Here is a 15,947-nt window from a genome sequence, read left to right on the forward strand (position 1 = left end):
TGACGGCCTTACAGCTGAAGAGATTTTGCCTGTTTGGATGGAGGGCCAGATGTAAACAGACAACAGGTTTATACACAGGAGACAAAGTTTTTGATGTTAATGATGACTATCGGGGTATATTTAGTCTTGGTAATGCTGTGTTTTTTCCATTTTTATTGACTTATTTACCCAAAGCTAGACATAAAACCATTTCCTTTGAGTTTAGTGAACATAAACTCATGTGGAGCTGGGTGGAGGCAAATTCCATTCTGCAGAACGCGTTCCTTCTGCCTCGTGCCACAAAGTGAAAGCATAATGGGCTCCTTGTCCGCCTCCCACTAAAGCTGCATATTTGGGATAGTCAAGACAAGAGACATGTGCAAACATAGCAAATTGTTTCGTCTCTTGTTGCAGCTGCACAATGCAAAATGAGAAATGGCATCTGAATAAACACTTTCAGCGAGTCCCCGTACAGAAAAAAACTAACTAAAATGTAAAAGATAATTTAAAACAAAATTTATTTGCTATTAAATTTTAAATACACAAAGTAACAAAATTTAGAAAGCACAATTAGTTTCTTTTTTTTTCTTACTGTAAAACTATTTACATTTTATTTTTTCAAGTTTACTAGAAACAGTAAAGTCGTCTGTCCACAGAGGGGTCAATTAGGCCAGCAAATGGGCTGAAAGGCCACCGATGTCATAGTGAACTACAAAAGGTTCCTTGCAAAGATCAGTGAAGACTTAATTAGGTGAAGACATCTTCTCTTCATACATTGTGTTTCATAGATGGCTCCCCACGCAACAAAACCAACAAACCAAATGTGGAACCCCAGTTATGGAAGTCATAGACACGACATCGCTCTTCCATGTTTTACACAAGAAACTAAAAAGCTGTAAAACGGTCTAATAATCTTTGGAATTTGTAGTAATTTTAACAGGTTGACTAGGTTGCTTCCCTCTAGTCTCTAAGCCTTCTTCATCTTGCCATTAAGGGTGTGTCCATTTTCATAGTAAGCTGAGCCGTTGCTCATGCCATTGGTGCTTCCGTTGATGATGCCGTTGCTCGTGCCATTTTCGTAGCATTTGCCATTTTCGTGGACTTTTCCGTTTTCGAGGTGCTTACCATTGGTGTAGACGGCTGAGCCGTTCTGATGTGACTTAATGTCTTGTTTTGGCAGCCGCTTGCCCTTCACGTAAGCCTGGACCCAGAAGTTGGAGAAGAGGATGAAGAACAAGGTTCCGTAGATCCAGACCAGGTGAATGATTATGGGGAACTGGTAGTTGCAGCTTTCCATAAAGTAATACTGGGTGGCGTGGAGAGACACCAGGACAAACTGGATCTATTGGGAAAGAAGTCAGGAGTCACTAATGAAGAGAAAAAAATGTTGATAAAACAATAAAATCCTGTGAGAGACACATTTCCTCACCAGCTGAATGGCAGTCATGTATTTCTTCCACCACAAATACTTCTGGAAGCGAGGACCAGCAGCAGAAAGACCGTAGTAGAAATACATGATGACGTGGACGGAGCAGTTCACCATGGCATGGAAAGATCCCATTCCACCTTGAGCAAAAAGCAAAACATCAAGAGACTAACGCCTGACGCCTAAATTATCAGACCTTGCGACTAAAATCAAGACAAGGGCAGCACAAGAGTCCAAGTTTATCATTTTGGTGTGACTATCACGCATAAAATGATGCAGATTATGTTTTTTTAGGCCACTTAATAAGGTCACAGCTCATTCAGAGCTGCTTGTACTGGTCTGTGCAAGAATGGTATGTAGGGAGAAATAACCAAACCTCATCCCCTGGTTGGCTTTTGTCTCTCCATTAATCATTTTCAAACCAGGTCGTTGTGTACTTACCGGGAGCGTAGCCAACTCCCCACCACCAGGTCCAGGGCATGAAGGAGTGATGGAAAATGTGCAAGAACGTAATCTGGCTGTGTTTTTTCCTCAACACAAAGAAAATCTGACAAAGAAAACAGATTCGTTAACATCAAGTCTAGACACCTGATCCTTAACAGACTCAAACTCAGACATTAGGTGAAATGCACTAGACTTACTGTGTCCATCAACTCAATGATCTTTGAAAACCAGAAGAGCCATGCCACTCTGACCATCTAATGACAAGAAGGTACAATTTAGACTATTTTCCAAGAAAGTCTAAAAATTTATTTATACTCATTACAAGAACCAAAGTTTGGAAAACTCACTCGTAGAGCTTGGGGACTATTAGAAGTGTCAATTGCGTCACATCTCCAGGTGTACGTTGTGACCCAGCCAGACATCAGAAACTGAATTGGGAGAAAACTTTAGAATTAAAATCACCTGTAGAAGAACCAACTACAATGCTACACTTTTATCCATAAACTTGTCTGGTTAACATAAGAATTCAGTAGGGATGCACCGATCAGGTTTTTTGCTGCCGATACCGATATCAAAGAATGCTGATCACCGATACCGATCACGTGGATTGGCCAGAAATTTTCTACAACATTATAATGAGTGCTACAAACTACATAATCTGGGAATAAAGGAAATTTAACCTAATCTAAAATAGTCTGTATTAGGGTTGTCACGGTGTGAAAATTTAACCTCACGGTTATTGTGACCAAAATTACCACGGTTTTCGGTATCATCACCGTATTTTTTTTAAACGTGCTACATTTTCACACAATTAAATAAACCCTGTATGTCAGGAAATATTGTCCTCAGTTTGTGTCAAAATTTTGCCTAAAATGTGTTATTTTGTAATTATGTTGTTTGTTTACATTTTTCCCTTCAGTCTTTAAAATACCAATATTTGCCCATAACTTCTTGTTTTATGTCTGTTTGATGTCATCATTTAAAAATATTAGATCAGATGATACTCAGTACTCAAGTAGCCTTCTAATCAGATACTTTTTTACCCTTACTTGAGTAATAAACCCTATATCAGGAAATTATTGTCCTCTGTTTGTGTCCTTCCAGTGAGCTTTGCAGATGTGGGAAAATGTCATCAGGCAGTAATCATTGTTAAATTCATAATTATTCTCGGAGAGAGACCAACTCTTATCTGCCCCTGGGAGCCCCGTAATGCATAGCGTCATTTCAACATGGGGGTGTCCGCGACACGGTTTATATGCAGGTAGCGGCGCTGCGGCTGCTTTATATAGCGACTCGTTGCATTCTCCCTCAACCCAAATCCTCGGATCACGCATTTTAGCTAAAACACTAACGTTAGCTTGCCTTGCGTTGACTGTAGAGTTGTGGGTGATGGTCACGCAGATGTGTCATGAGATTTGAAGCGTTGCTGCCTTTCACAGACACTTTTTCTGCACGTGCTGCAAACAGGATAGCCATCTTCTATCAACTGTCCCTCGGCATTCTTCAAATATCCAAAAGATGCCCGTACTTCCCACTTTGTCTTCTTTGAGGGATAATAAATGTCCTGAGCGCTGCCATCTCCTCCTTTGGCTATTATTTCAGCTTTAGCTTCAAGAAAGTTTTGGTTGTAAACAAAGCGCGCATGTGCCGCCAGCAACTTCAGCAGACGATACGGTGGCTGGTAAGGGTCACCGCGCCTACACTGCAGCCACGGTAAACCCACAGAGATAATTTTTTTAAAAAAAACAAGACGGTTATTATTATTGTCAACTTTTTTTTTTTTTACCGGGGTTTACCGCTACACTGGTTACCGTGACAACCCTACCTGATCAGTCTGCTTTGATCTATTTTGAAAACTCCGATCAGAACCGATAGGGGCGCTATCGGCCGATTGGGATCAAATGGGATCAAATGCAGATCCATCGGAGCATCCCTAGAATTCAGCATTAATAAAAGCTAAAGAGCACCAAGCCAGTTTTTAGAATCAGATTCTAACCTCATAGACAATAAATATTGACAATGCCACCAGCAGAAAGTTGTAAATGATCATGGCTTCTTTGAGCTGGAAGGGTGACCGCTTGGCCATTATGCGAGGTCCAAGGTACATTATGAAAAACAGGTAGCACAGCAGTATCCCAGTCATTGGAACAGGACTCTGCATCAGCGGGTAATCCTTAATCCGTGGATCTGAAATGGAGACTTTTTAATACACACATGCATAGACAAAAAAGTCATCACTTTGCAGTTTGTCGAGTAAATCACCTACCAATTCCTGCCACAAGTTCATCGAAGGTCTTGATGACATTTGAGCCAAACTCCTGGATGTGCTGAAGCATACTGGCTGTTGTGAATTGGTATGACCAGATTATCTATGGGGTGGGGTGAGGGGATAAGCCAAGAGTTAGTTTAGTTTCAGCTCGTCGGCACTCACAGAGGCAATGCGTCCAGTTTTAAAATCCCACTCAAGTCCAGAGAAGAGTTTCCATCAGTCCTCCAAACTGAGTTAATCTGATATATTGGGGATTTCAATTGAACCAAAAAAAAAAAAGTTTTGCCCCAAGTCCAACCCTCATGACATGGCTTGATATCAGAGAGGCAGAGCTACACCCCAGCAAGCGCATCACTAGAGTCCAAAAGCTCCAAGACAATTTCCAAACTCTACTGCCCCCTAACACATGGGTGGAGGTGCATAAAGTTAAAAGTGCAACACTTTCACAATAATTACAAGTCTTTTAACAAGCGCTGCTTGTAATGTATCAACCTGATTGGTGGAAAACTCCCACAGAAAACCAGCAGACCAACCACAAATCTGGAGATAGCATTTATGTGATGCCAAGTGTTGCACTGCACACTCTTTACAAAAGAATGGTGGAATTGGTTTTAGACTTAGCAATCTTCTGTTGACAAAGGCTTATCATATCAAGATTAAACTGAAAAAGAAGAAGAGGACCAGCAGGGTGTGGTCTGCTCTGAGGGAGTCTTTGTATGAACAATCCAATCTTTTGAGTTAGCACTGCCCACGGTCCTCCCTAAGACAATATCATTAAAGGCTAATAATTTCAAACTGTGGAATGAAGTTCAGAGAGGAGATAACAGAACTTACCAGGACGGAGGGGAAAAATACACAATGTAGAAGAAAAAGTTAAAATTTAACCTTAACTATGCATTTTACAAGAACTGAACTAGACCCGTTTACTGCAGGTTACAGAGGACGAAAGCTTGCAAAAAGGAGAAAAAACACAGGATTCCCACGAAGAAACCATGAAGAGGGAAACTGCATTGGAAATAGTTTTCACCAACTGGCAACCAAAAGCAGCTTGTAAACGTTTCCCTTATTGTTCACCACACCACTTTATCAGCAACTCGCCACCTTTCCTGTTGAGCTTCTAGAGGACTTGTAGCATTCCAGTCGGATTTCTGACAGCCAGACTACTCATGAACTTCCTCTAGTTGTGATGATGAAAAGTGGAATGCTGGTACTTTAAAGGCTCGAGAGGATGCTGCCAAACGTGCACATTCAGCTGTTGCATAACAAACGTGAAACACTGGCATTTCAAAACTCTTACGCAAAAAGCTGTGGTTGTTTTTGATTTGTTGCAGAGGCATTTGGGAAGCCGCCTCACAATTTGACAACAGTATCATCATTTCACTTGTCCAATGTGTCTTGTTCTGGAAAATAAAGAGTGCTCAGCAGTTACATTATCAGATTATTACTTGGTATGGTACTTTTCCTTTAGCTAGTAATTTGTACTGAAAACTTGACCTTTTGGTCGCTGATGGTGTCCTGAGTAATTCAGTGGGTGCTTGAATGCACTAAGTTGTTTAAAATCTCAGTAATTCTGTAAATTGAATTTTGGGTTTTGAGATTTTCAAGCCAATATAATCAATCACAGCTGTTAAGCATGTTGTTCAATTTAATAATTGTGTATTTTGAACCAAGGGGAATTGACTTATTGGTTTTTTGTGAGAAAGAAAAATATAACACTTATTTACACTTGATATTTAAGTGATTAAAATACTGCAAATTTCATGTGTGAACTGCAGCATGTTAATCTTTACACAGTTTTTAACACGCATCAAGAAAAATAAATAAATAAAGAGAAGTCCAGTTTGAGACCCAGATGAAACAGGAGTTCAGCATGAGACCCTTTCCATTCCAACTCAAACCAACCAGAGTGACCAAGCCACAAGCAACCATCTACTCTGAAATGACTGTACAGCATCAGTAATTTCACATAATCACACCAAACTGCTTCTAATCTCCACTAATTAAAGGTTGGCGCATAACGCCAGGACTTAGTCTAGCGGTATGCTGCAAACTGATAAACAGCACCATTTTCCATCATTCAGCTACATCAGCAGTACAAGTAACTCCACAGGACAACAACTTTCTCATGACCGTGACAAGTCTAAAGTGTCCAGTACTCCCATGACACAGTGATGCAATTGAACTCCAGACACGTGATCGTTTAATCACCTCAGGAAAAGGGAACAGGGAGGAAGAAGGCACAGCTGAAACCAATTCATTTTAAACACACTAAACCAGAGTTGTGTTTAGGTTCGGAGGAAAAAATACACTTCTGTACTCAGTCTGCATGTTCCAACGCCTACGCCATTCATTATGAAGCCAACAGTGTTTGGGTTATGTCTACAAAAGGAGAGGCTTGGTTTTACTCATGTCAATGAATTATAGGGATGGAAAAAAGGAGGCCACACTCACGAGTTAGAAGTTAATGATGAACAAAGTGAAATAGAGAGAGGTTAAGAGGAAAAAGTATTAAGAACCATCCAGGAAGTTGTATTAATGTAGTAAATGTAGGTTGAAATAAGATATAACCCACCAGGAACAGTTAAAACACCAAAAGGAACAGAAACCTTAAACCCAAAGGAGAGGGTTTCACCCCAACTCAACTTAGTAGCTCACCTTTTAAAGAATAGAATCGGCCACTTAGTTCATCAAAAGCAGAAGCAAATATCTTCTTTCACGGTGTAGCAAAGCCGCTCAGTAGACGATAAGTGCAAGCCGGAAAAGAGCAGGAGAGAGAGAGAAAGAAAAAGACAGCTGGAGAAGGAGAGGAAGACAAAGTGTGACTGGTACAGCAGTCTTCCAAATCCCCACCCTCCCTGACTCATGCAGCGGATGAATAACCAGCTCTCAGAGCAGAGAGGATAGGGGCAGAGCCAGAGAGGGAAAAAAACTTGGGGTGTGTGAAAGCTGTGTGTGAGTGTATCCATATGAAGTCAAATGGGGTTAAAGGGACAGAGACAACCCACTTATAAACCTCCCCAAAACCACCTCAAAGCAGACCGGGACTAGTTCATGACCACCACCCCGATTTCAATGAGCCTTGGATCACTCCCGTCCTCGCTTCCTAAGTCACACCCTTTACTCACTGAAACCTGCAACTCCTGAGTTGCTATGCAAGTTTTTTTTTCCCCTCAGGGTGGGCTGATCATATTATTCACAGGGAGCGGGCAAGACATCAGTAGAGACTCTGTTATCATGAAGGAAGGCATTGTTATGCCTTTCCTGGCCCTCTACCCAGCCGACACCCATAACGCTTCAATTTCTCTTTAAAAGGAAAGTCAGGTAGTGCCTCGAGTTAAATAGTTGTCCCAGAATTTGTTCCAACCTACAAAAAAATCTGGGTCCCATCTTGGGCAACTGAGATTCCAGTCCTTAGCTGGTTTTACAAGTTAAAAGTTCCTCTCATTCCCCTACTCTGAATTTATCCATCGGAACCCAAGTATAATCTCTCATTCAAAAATCCTGCATGGAAACTAGGAGGCAACACAACTAATATTTACTCAAGGTAATTGGGAAAGCTTAGACAAGACGGATTGCATTAGAGAAAAGACATGACTCATTAAATAATGCTTAACATTCGTAAGCGTTAAGCAACAGTATTTGTTTGATAGAAAACCCACTTACTCACATTTCAGTGCCACACCCAACTGTGCCAGGCTGGAACATTTTAACAATTACAGCAATAACTGGGAACATTCTCTCCTTAGGGATCGTCTCCACTTGATAACCATAACATGGCAACTGAATGAAATAAACAAAGCATGTAGAGACATTCATGTAGCCTTCAACATAGCCTCAAATTGTTGACATTTTGCATAATGCAAACCTTAGTTGGAAGTTTGCAGCACATTTTGGAACTAAGTAAATATTTTACAAGGAATGATATGATTTTACTTTTAAAAACATGTATTTTTTTCCAATTTATTACCATCTTTCACAAAGTAATTCTAATAATTTTGCTGTCCCTGGCCATTCACAAGTTACCATTCATGCTAGCCATGGCCTACATCGATGATGGCTGTCACAGAACCAAAACAAAGTAAAGAGTGGAAAGGATCGGGCATCTCTTTAATACTTTGTTTTGAAAACATGGAAAACAGTCCTAACCATCAACCCAGTTTGTGAAGTCACTGGCCTTATGCTTGGAAATGGTGCTGGCACGATTAGTCGATTTGGCACGATGACATCGACAAGCAAAACGGACGTCGACAAGCAAAACGGTCAGCTAAATTTAAAATGTCGTTTATTCTATGGGCATTTTTTAAAATCTCGCCTGCTGCGGCACCTTCGGCGGCTGCTTTCTGCTTTAGGCACATGTGCAGTAGTGGCCACCCAGGTCAGCCTTCGAATCACCAGAGAAAGAGGACATCATGGCGAGTCGGCAACGTAGCTGAAAAGTTTGGGAGTATTTTACAAAGACAAAAGAGAAGCATGTACGTGCAAAATCTGCAAAGTGGAACTCTACTTTACGGGAGCACGTTGGGGATGCACGAGCACCTTAAAAGGAAGCACGTTATGGCGGGCAATGAAGAGTTGCCTCTGTAAGCTGATTACCTCTTGTTAGCTGCTAACAGAGAGTTACTTGTATTCATAGGTGTAGCAACAACATTAGTGATAGTGATTTTGTTTTCTTTCGACCACGTATGCACGTCACGTATTTTCTGTTACAAATGTTAATGACTTATTCCGCTAGTTTATAGTGTTTTAAAAAAGCACTCCTCTTCAATGAAAGAGGGTTTTTTAAGGCCGATGCCGATTTTTAAAGAATTTGGTTGTTGATGGCCAATATCTAAAGCCAGTTTTTAAGGCCGATATTTATATATACACGTTTTAGCAGCATACGGATTATGAAAGACACTCACTGTGCACAATATAAATTAAGTCAATTAATCTCTTAATATTTACTGAACTTTAAATATAAAACAAACTCAAAACATAAAAAATAAATACAAAAATAAAAGTGTATTGGGGTCATTTGGGTCCTTTCTTCAATCACACAGGTGCCTGATTATTTTTTATTTTTTTATATCTTCTTTTAAAAATAATCTCGGCCGATGGCTGATGATAGAAAGCAGTTAATATATCGGTTGGCCTCTAATTAACAGGTTACAAAGTTAATTAAAAGTTGTTTGATAAGCCATCATCTTGTTTACATTATTAGATGGCAAATAACTGATCACACTTCAAACTAGAAGGCAATGATGGGTATATTAGAGCATCCTGGTGCAATAAGCTATACTTGTATTTATGACACGATTCGTCGACTATTAAAATAGTCGTTTGTGGCAGCTCTATTTGGAAATAATCACTTTGGTTTGTTTACACTTTAAATCCAGTGGTTAGCTGGCCATACAAACTGTAGGTCATCACAATGTTAAACCTGTGAGCCACAAATCCAGCTTATTCAACATTTTTTCTTATTTTAAACATATTCTTAATTTTTTGAAATCTTTTTAATACTTTTAATATTTTTTGTTTGTGATTTTTATCTTGAGAGGCGTTATATAAAAGATTGTTCTCTTTTTTTAATATATGTTGACCGATGACATAATAAGGTGACGCAAAGGTGTTTCAGGCTTGGTTAGAAGTTTTTTTGTGAAAGCTTGAATGTCTCCATCCATCTTAACCTGCTGCTTTCCATTCGACTGTAAACACTAAAATGGGGCAGATTCTGATGAGCGCTTGTTAATCAAAAGGTTTTTAAATGTCAACAAGCCAAGCGAGTTTTTCTGGAATTGTTGATATCCTATCTTTGGAATTTTTTACCTAATAAATTTCTGTTTAGAACCAAGTCCAAACTGACTGTGTCAACTCTGTTAAAATTCTGTTTCAGAAGGCTGAAACTGTTCAGACATCAGCTGTCAGGCTGTTATGCAACATTTAAACTTGAATATTTGTAACGTGTCAATTAACCTCATACACGCCGAGTCTTGTAAAACCCGAGTTTCCCTCTTTAGGACCAAGCAGGTTCTACCTGCGGCAAAGGGGGGGGGGGGGGGGGGCGTGATGGCAACAGGTATGCTTTAAACCCTTCCCTCTGAATACCGAAACACACCTAATGACATGCATGGTCTCCTGTAAGGCTGCCAAAATTCACTTTGACCTGTGAAACCAAACTCTCGTTCCACCGCCCAAAATGAAATGCAAGACAAAATGAACACAGAAGGAACAAGAAACACCTATTAGGCAAATTATAAAAGGTGGTTAAGTTGCTGATGGCTGATAAGATTGACTCAAGAGATCATCATCGATCATCATCACCACCACAGCCACTATTGTTCAGATCATTGTCAACAAGAGGCTGAAAGATCCATAAAACAAATGGCAAACTCTAATAGAAATGTTGATATGGTACTTAAGATTAGACACATTTTAGGTTTAACTATCTTTAACTTTGTTTAAAATAACATCCCAAAAAAAACAAAAGGGATAGACCAAAGTATTAGCATTCCAGACTTGCCTGTTACGTTTGTAGGCAACGTGCCAAGGCAAAACATTGGCTCAGCTTAACGTGCAAATCAGTTCACTACAATAATAACTGAGCACAAACCTGTGACTTTCATTTCAACTTAACCAAATTCCACTTTCACATAAAATACTGATACATATTTATGAAAATTTGTTAAACTATTGAATATTTACCAACTAGTTGGTTTAAAGTAAACAGCAGCCATGTTTCTAACGTTTCACCAACATGCCACACATTTGTGTTACAAGTCTGACTTTGCTGCAAGATCCCACTGCACTAATATCAGACTCATTTTACTTTAACATGAACAGAGTGAGGACAAACTGCATGACAGCCATTACACACACTCAGCAAAAACCAGTAAAAGGAATTCAGTGCATCTTCTCCCTGCACAGAGCATGTACGAACACGTGGTCTGAAACTTCGCTCCCACTAAATCAAGCATCTTATTCTCAACCAAACTTGTTCTACAGCCATGCCATCAAGAAACACTGAAACTAAACAAAAATACACATTCAACACCTAGCCAGCTTGTGGACAGACGACGTATTTTCCAGAAGAGGAGTTTACTACTATCGGTTTGACATTTCCAAACACTTTGCTACACTCCCTAAAATATTAATATCTAAACATTAAAATGTGATGTAAAAGAAAAATGTATCCAATCTGATGCATCTTCAGACACTATTGGGTTTACTTCACTAACAAACCTAGATTAAACTAGTTTCTGAAAATAAAAAACCCATTTAGTTTCTCTGAAAAACCTTCAGATATTATATCATATATCAGGAACAACCATCAGCCCTAAAGTTCATTGTGCTCTCACTAAGATGGGAAAAAGATTGTGTCTGGTCACATTTTCCAGGTTTGACACTGATCACAAAAGCAGCTTCAATCCTTCTAAAGCCATTAGTTATTTAAAACAAACCAAAAGCACCATCATTTAACATGAATATGAATCAAAAACTCTACAGGATTTGCTTCTCCAAGTGTGTGATCAATTCAACTCAAAACCTAATATGACATGCTTTGTGAAAATGACTGTTTTCAGGCATGAGTAGCAGATCTTTGCTCAAATAAAAATGTAAATTTAAAAATGGGTAAAAAATAAAAATAAAGGAATTTCAGGTATTTTAATGAAGCGACCCCCGTCTGTGAGCATAGGAATGCTGATGAACTTGCCTTAAGAGCAACATGCTCATACCTTCCTATTGTGTTCCAGTCTGGGTGTGTGAATGACAGACATGTGGTGGTGTAGGTGGGTGGGTGGGTGGGAGTGCATCATTGCTATCTGCAACTATTTAGACAAGGCCTAACTAGCAGCACTAACTTCATTCTCTTCCCTCCCCTCCTGCAGCTCTGGCATGCCAGCAACTCAGATTTCAGACATGTTCAGAAACATTAGTGTCTCATGGAAATTGTCAAACTCCCATCAACTCAACAGGTGCGGGAAACACGATATCGTTAACACCGTCAGAATGGAGAATTACAATACGAATCAACATGCAAGGGAAGTAACAATGAGCAGATGCATTGTGTGCTTGTTTAAAAGGCGCTCAATGAGAAAAGCATGCAAAACCAAAAACAACTTCAGGATAAGGGCAACCAGTTTAAACCAACCAGATGGACTGGTTGAGATTATGTCATATATTGATGGAATGACAGTCTCCATGTCTGTCAACGGCATCCCCACACGTGGAAATAATTCTGACGTACCTAAAAAAAATTTAACCGTTAAGATTCCTACAATGATTCTCTGTAATAAAAGTTGATGTAACAGCCAGAAGAGTGAGCTAAATTAACCACCTATTGCTACATTTTTAAATTACAACATTTTTACAATTTAACCTTTGGTCCAATTCCCTAGAAACAGATGAGCCAGCTGTTCAATCCAGCAACCACGTGTGGACAAATATTCACCTTCTAAAAACAACGTGAATGCTCAAAGCTGACAGATAGTGCCTAGCAGACACTTTCCAGACACTTTCTTCAGGACATTTTCTTACAGAAGAATGTCCGAGTAAACTATCAGCCAATCTTTAGCTAAGTAAAAACAGCTTAAAAACAGCTACCACAAAGGGCTGTAATTGAATTTCAAACACATTAGAATACACATAAACCTTTAGTTGTCATTTAGCTTGAAAACTTTGCTCTTGGCCATTTTAGATCAATAATGAGAGAAATATTCATCTGATTGCCCAGCTGAGTTTGAAATTATTCAAGCCTTCAGTTACAAAGCTAACAAAAGTTTTAAAGCAGAGCTTTAATTAATGACCAGATGTTTTCCCAACTAGCCATCATAAAGAAAGCACACATGTAATTCAAACACTCTGGTGAACACTGGACACACTTTTGTCACACAATCATAAAGGATCAGAGTAATCTGTTTGTGTATCACTGACCTGAAATCATACACCAGGCTTTTTGACAGTGATTCCTCAGTCCTGATTATTTACATCAGTTGGCAGGAAGAACATTAAGTAGCAGCAGGTCCATCTGATGTGTATCACCACCTTCTCAAATCTACAAGGTGCCTTACAACACAAAATCACCATGGGGGGTGGGGGTGGGGTTAACGTGGGAAATATGACTCCAGAAGTACACATACAAAGACCAGCCAGCAGAGAAAATTATTACAATGAACCAATCTAAACTTAATCGTCCACTCTGCTCCCTCTTGAATATGCAAACTCTTCAGAAAGGATGTTGACTTAAGAGACAGATGGAGTGATAACAGACACAGACACTGCAGAGATAATATTCAGCACCAGCACAGTGTTTACATTATGAACAGAGATAGACCCGGGCTGTTTAACCTTCAGAATAGGTATGTCCTTGCTGTTAGATGCAGCTTTTGTTTTCACCATCAACAGCCTTTTAGCGGTCCATAATCAAACTTGGCAATCACTTTAAAAAAACAAATCAATCAAGGACATCTTTCTCTCCTTGTGCAACGTTACAATAATTTATCTCTACAGTATGTTGTTTAAACTCTAATCAGAACACTATTTTCTGAAGTTGCCAACCCATAAACAAGCTTAAATTAAGTTAAAATTATTTGGTAAACTGGTGTTTCAAACTTTTTTCCAGTTATAAAACCTAGTGTGGTTAATTCATCGCCCAACAACTTTAACTGTCAGCAAAAACTATGAACTGCATGATTTAATGCAGTAAAAGAGAAAGAAAGGAAGCAGCCACAACTTCCCTTCACTAACAATGCTTCGTGTAGAGGTCAGAGCTCATTTTAACCTTCCTCTTAATTTAAATATAGATGCAGTCACAAGGCATTTAAAATATCTACTAAAAGCTGTTAATATATGATATTACTTGACTAACAAGTAATCCAAGTGGAAACAGTCATAATTTCCATTAATATTTGACCAAAAAGTAGCCTGATCCCGTTCTGCACACAGCCCAAGTAAGAGTTCTTAATTTGAACGTTTACAAACAATAAAAATACCCTCAGTGAACAGCCAGGGTGTTCGCAACAACACAGGTGCTATCGCGATATCATCAACGTACAAAACAATTAGCGTAAATGTGCTAGCTAATTGAGACGTATCCTTCAAGTTCACGTTCAGACGAGATACACATTTTGGCACAACACCGGATATGAAGTCAGGGCTAACGGTTACAGCTGAAACGGCTTTTTCATATGTGTAACAATTAGTTGTAACAAATTAAAGAGCAGGTGTCGTTTATTTTTTGTTGTAATTGTAATAAATTATCGGTTTAGTTTATTTAGTAAAGAATGCTGTGTAAGCTAGCACCCCCGTTTAAGAGAAAGAACATGAAAGTCTCCCAAAAGTCAAAAGTCTCAGTTTAATTCAGCTGTTGGATGCTGTAAAACACGGTGTAAGAAGCTACCCACCTGCGATGAGAGAAGCCCTCGCGTTGCCTCTGGAAACCTGGCTGATAAAGTAAGCAAACGGCGTGTGTATGTGTGTGTGAGTGTGTGTGTGTCAGGCTTCCTCTTCCTTTCCGCTTAAATCTTCCTCCGGACCCAGCCCTCTGATGGAGCCGGGGAGAGGTGGAGTCACCTCTGCTCTGCTGAGTCAGTCCGTGCTTTATTTACATAATATCTGTAATATGATGGTTGGTGAACCAGCGGATTATGGTGGCACATTTAGCCTCAAACGTCCTCACAATTAATGGTTATCTTAGTTTTCTTATCTTTAGTAATGTTTTAGATTTTTGTTTAAATAAACGTGCTTCATTTTATTTGTAACTACACAAAATAAAGAATAAACACAAATGAAATGTTTGCGTTTTCAAAGTATACAGAAAAAGGAAAAACAAATAATCAAGAAGACTGATTATATCTTATCTATAAAGATAATACACATTTTTAAATCAGACACATTTTTTAAATCTAAAATGTCACTCTAACAACCTGAAAGAACATTTTATTGGTGTTTATGTTCCTCCACAGTTTTACTTTGGTGTAAAAATCACACATGTTTACAAGTTTGAGCTCTCATTTACTCAAAGCTGATTCTTAGACTCCAAATCGCTCCTAACATTAGAAATAAAAAAAATTAAATCTCATTCAACTCTGTGCAGACGTTTATATATTTGAAATCCTGGTGAGACAGGATTAATTAAAGAGAAATATTGCAGTGAAGTCTTGACTTGCTTATCATTTGTTTTGTTTGTATGCACATAAATTATTCAGTTGCAATGAATAAACTGACTTTTCTTACTTCCTGGTATCCAAGAAAGGATCATTTCTCCCAACAATCAATAATCTATTTCTAGTTATAAAAGACAAAACAAAGGGTAATCTTATCTTTCCAAATATACATAATCGTCACAAACCAAGAATACATTTCACCTCAATTTGAGACATAAAGTCTAAGTTAAGTAATTGTTTTTCCTTTTTTAGAAGTCATAATGGAAGTTGTACTGCCACACAAGATGCTTTAAATATCAGTCAGCATAGCTTTAGATAAATAAAAGCAAAGTGCATTGGTGCGTGACAGTCAAATGGGAACAAAAGGCTTGACTGGTTCTTCTTCTTCCTGTGTCTAATTTTGTCATGACAGAGACGTTCAGACAACTGGAGCACAGGACGCCAGTAAGGATTTTTGTCACTCACCCTTGTGCATCATCAAGAAAAAATGTTTAAAATTCAAGAACTTATAGTAGGTGAAACAACTTGCAAGAATTCAATAGCGTAAGCCTGCAACCCTTCGGTTAGGTGGCAGGCACTAAACTCCTCTGCAGCAGTCGTGCAGGACCTGCAGGAGAGACTATAGTCATAGTTACTGGATGTTCTTTGAGATGTTTATATCGGATTAAAAAGAATCTTCTAAACAAAT

General features: G+C 39.0%; 1 protein-coding gene across 3 annotated transcripts; it reads right to left on the reverse strand.

The window, feature by feature from the left end:
* Positions 1–473: 473 nt before the first annotated feature.
* Positions 474–14,631, reverse strand: elovl1b (ELOVL fatty acid elongase 1b). 3 transcript variants are annotated; one of them, XM_015971469.3, is made up of 8 exons: positions 14,498–14,631; positions 4,116–4,218; positions 3,846–4,036; positions 2,197–2,277; positions 2,047–2,103; positions 1,847–1,952; positions 1,409–1,545; positions 474–1,321 (listed from the first exon to the last, which is right to left on the reverse strand). In XM_015971469.3, the coding sequence occupies exons 2-8, from the start codon at positions 4,183–4,185 to the stop codon at positions 947–949; spliced, it is 1,017 nt and encodes a 338-aa protein (XP_015826955.3). In that variant the 5' UTR covers positions 4,186–4,218; positions 14,498–14,631; the 3' UTR covers positions 474–946. The 3 variants fall into 3 exon arrangements, with proteins under 3 accessions (XP_015826955.3, XP_015826954.3, XP_015826958.3); XM_015971468.3 differs by lacking the exon at positions 14,498–14,631 and adding an exon at positions 6,774–6,960; XM_015971472.3 differs by lacking the exon at positions 14,498–14,631 and adding an exon at positions 4,953–5,059.
* Between the last annotated feature and the right edge of the window lie 1,316 nt (positions 14,632–15,947).

The sequence above is a fragment of the Nothobranchius furzeri genome, chromosome 8 (assembly GCF_043380555.1).
Source record: "Nothobranchius furzeri strain GRZ-AD chromosome 8, NfurGRZ-RIMD1, whole genome shotgun sequence".
Lineage (NCBI taxonomy): Eukaryota > Metazoa > Chordata > Actinopteri > Cyprinodontiformes > Nothobranchiidae > Nothobranchius > Nothobranchius furzeri.

Coding starts and splice junctions, on each gene's coding strand:
- elovl1b (XM_015971469.3), bottom strand. CDS start 4,185: ATGCTTCAGCACATCCAGGAGTTTGGCTCAAATGTCATCAAGACCTTC. Junction 2,278..3,845: donor CAATATTTATTGTCTATGAG/GTTAGAATCTGA, acceptor CTCCCAATTCAG/TTTCTGATGTCTGGCTGGGT. Junction 1,322..1,408: donor ACATGACTGCCATTCAGCTG/GTGAGGAAATGT, acceptor CTTTCCCAATAG/ATCCAGTTTGTCCTGGTGTC.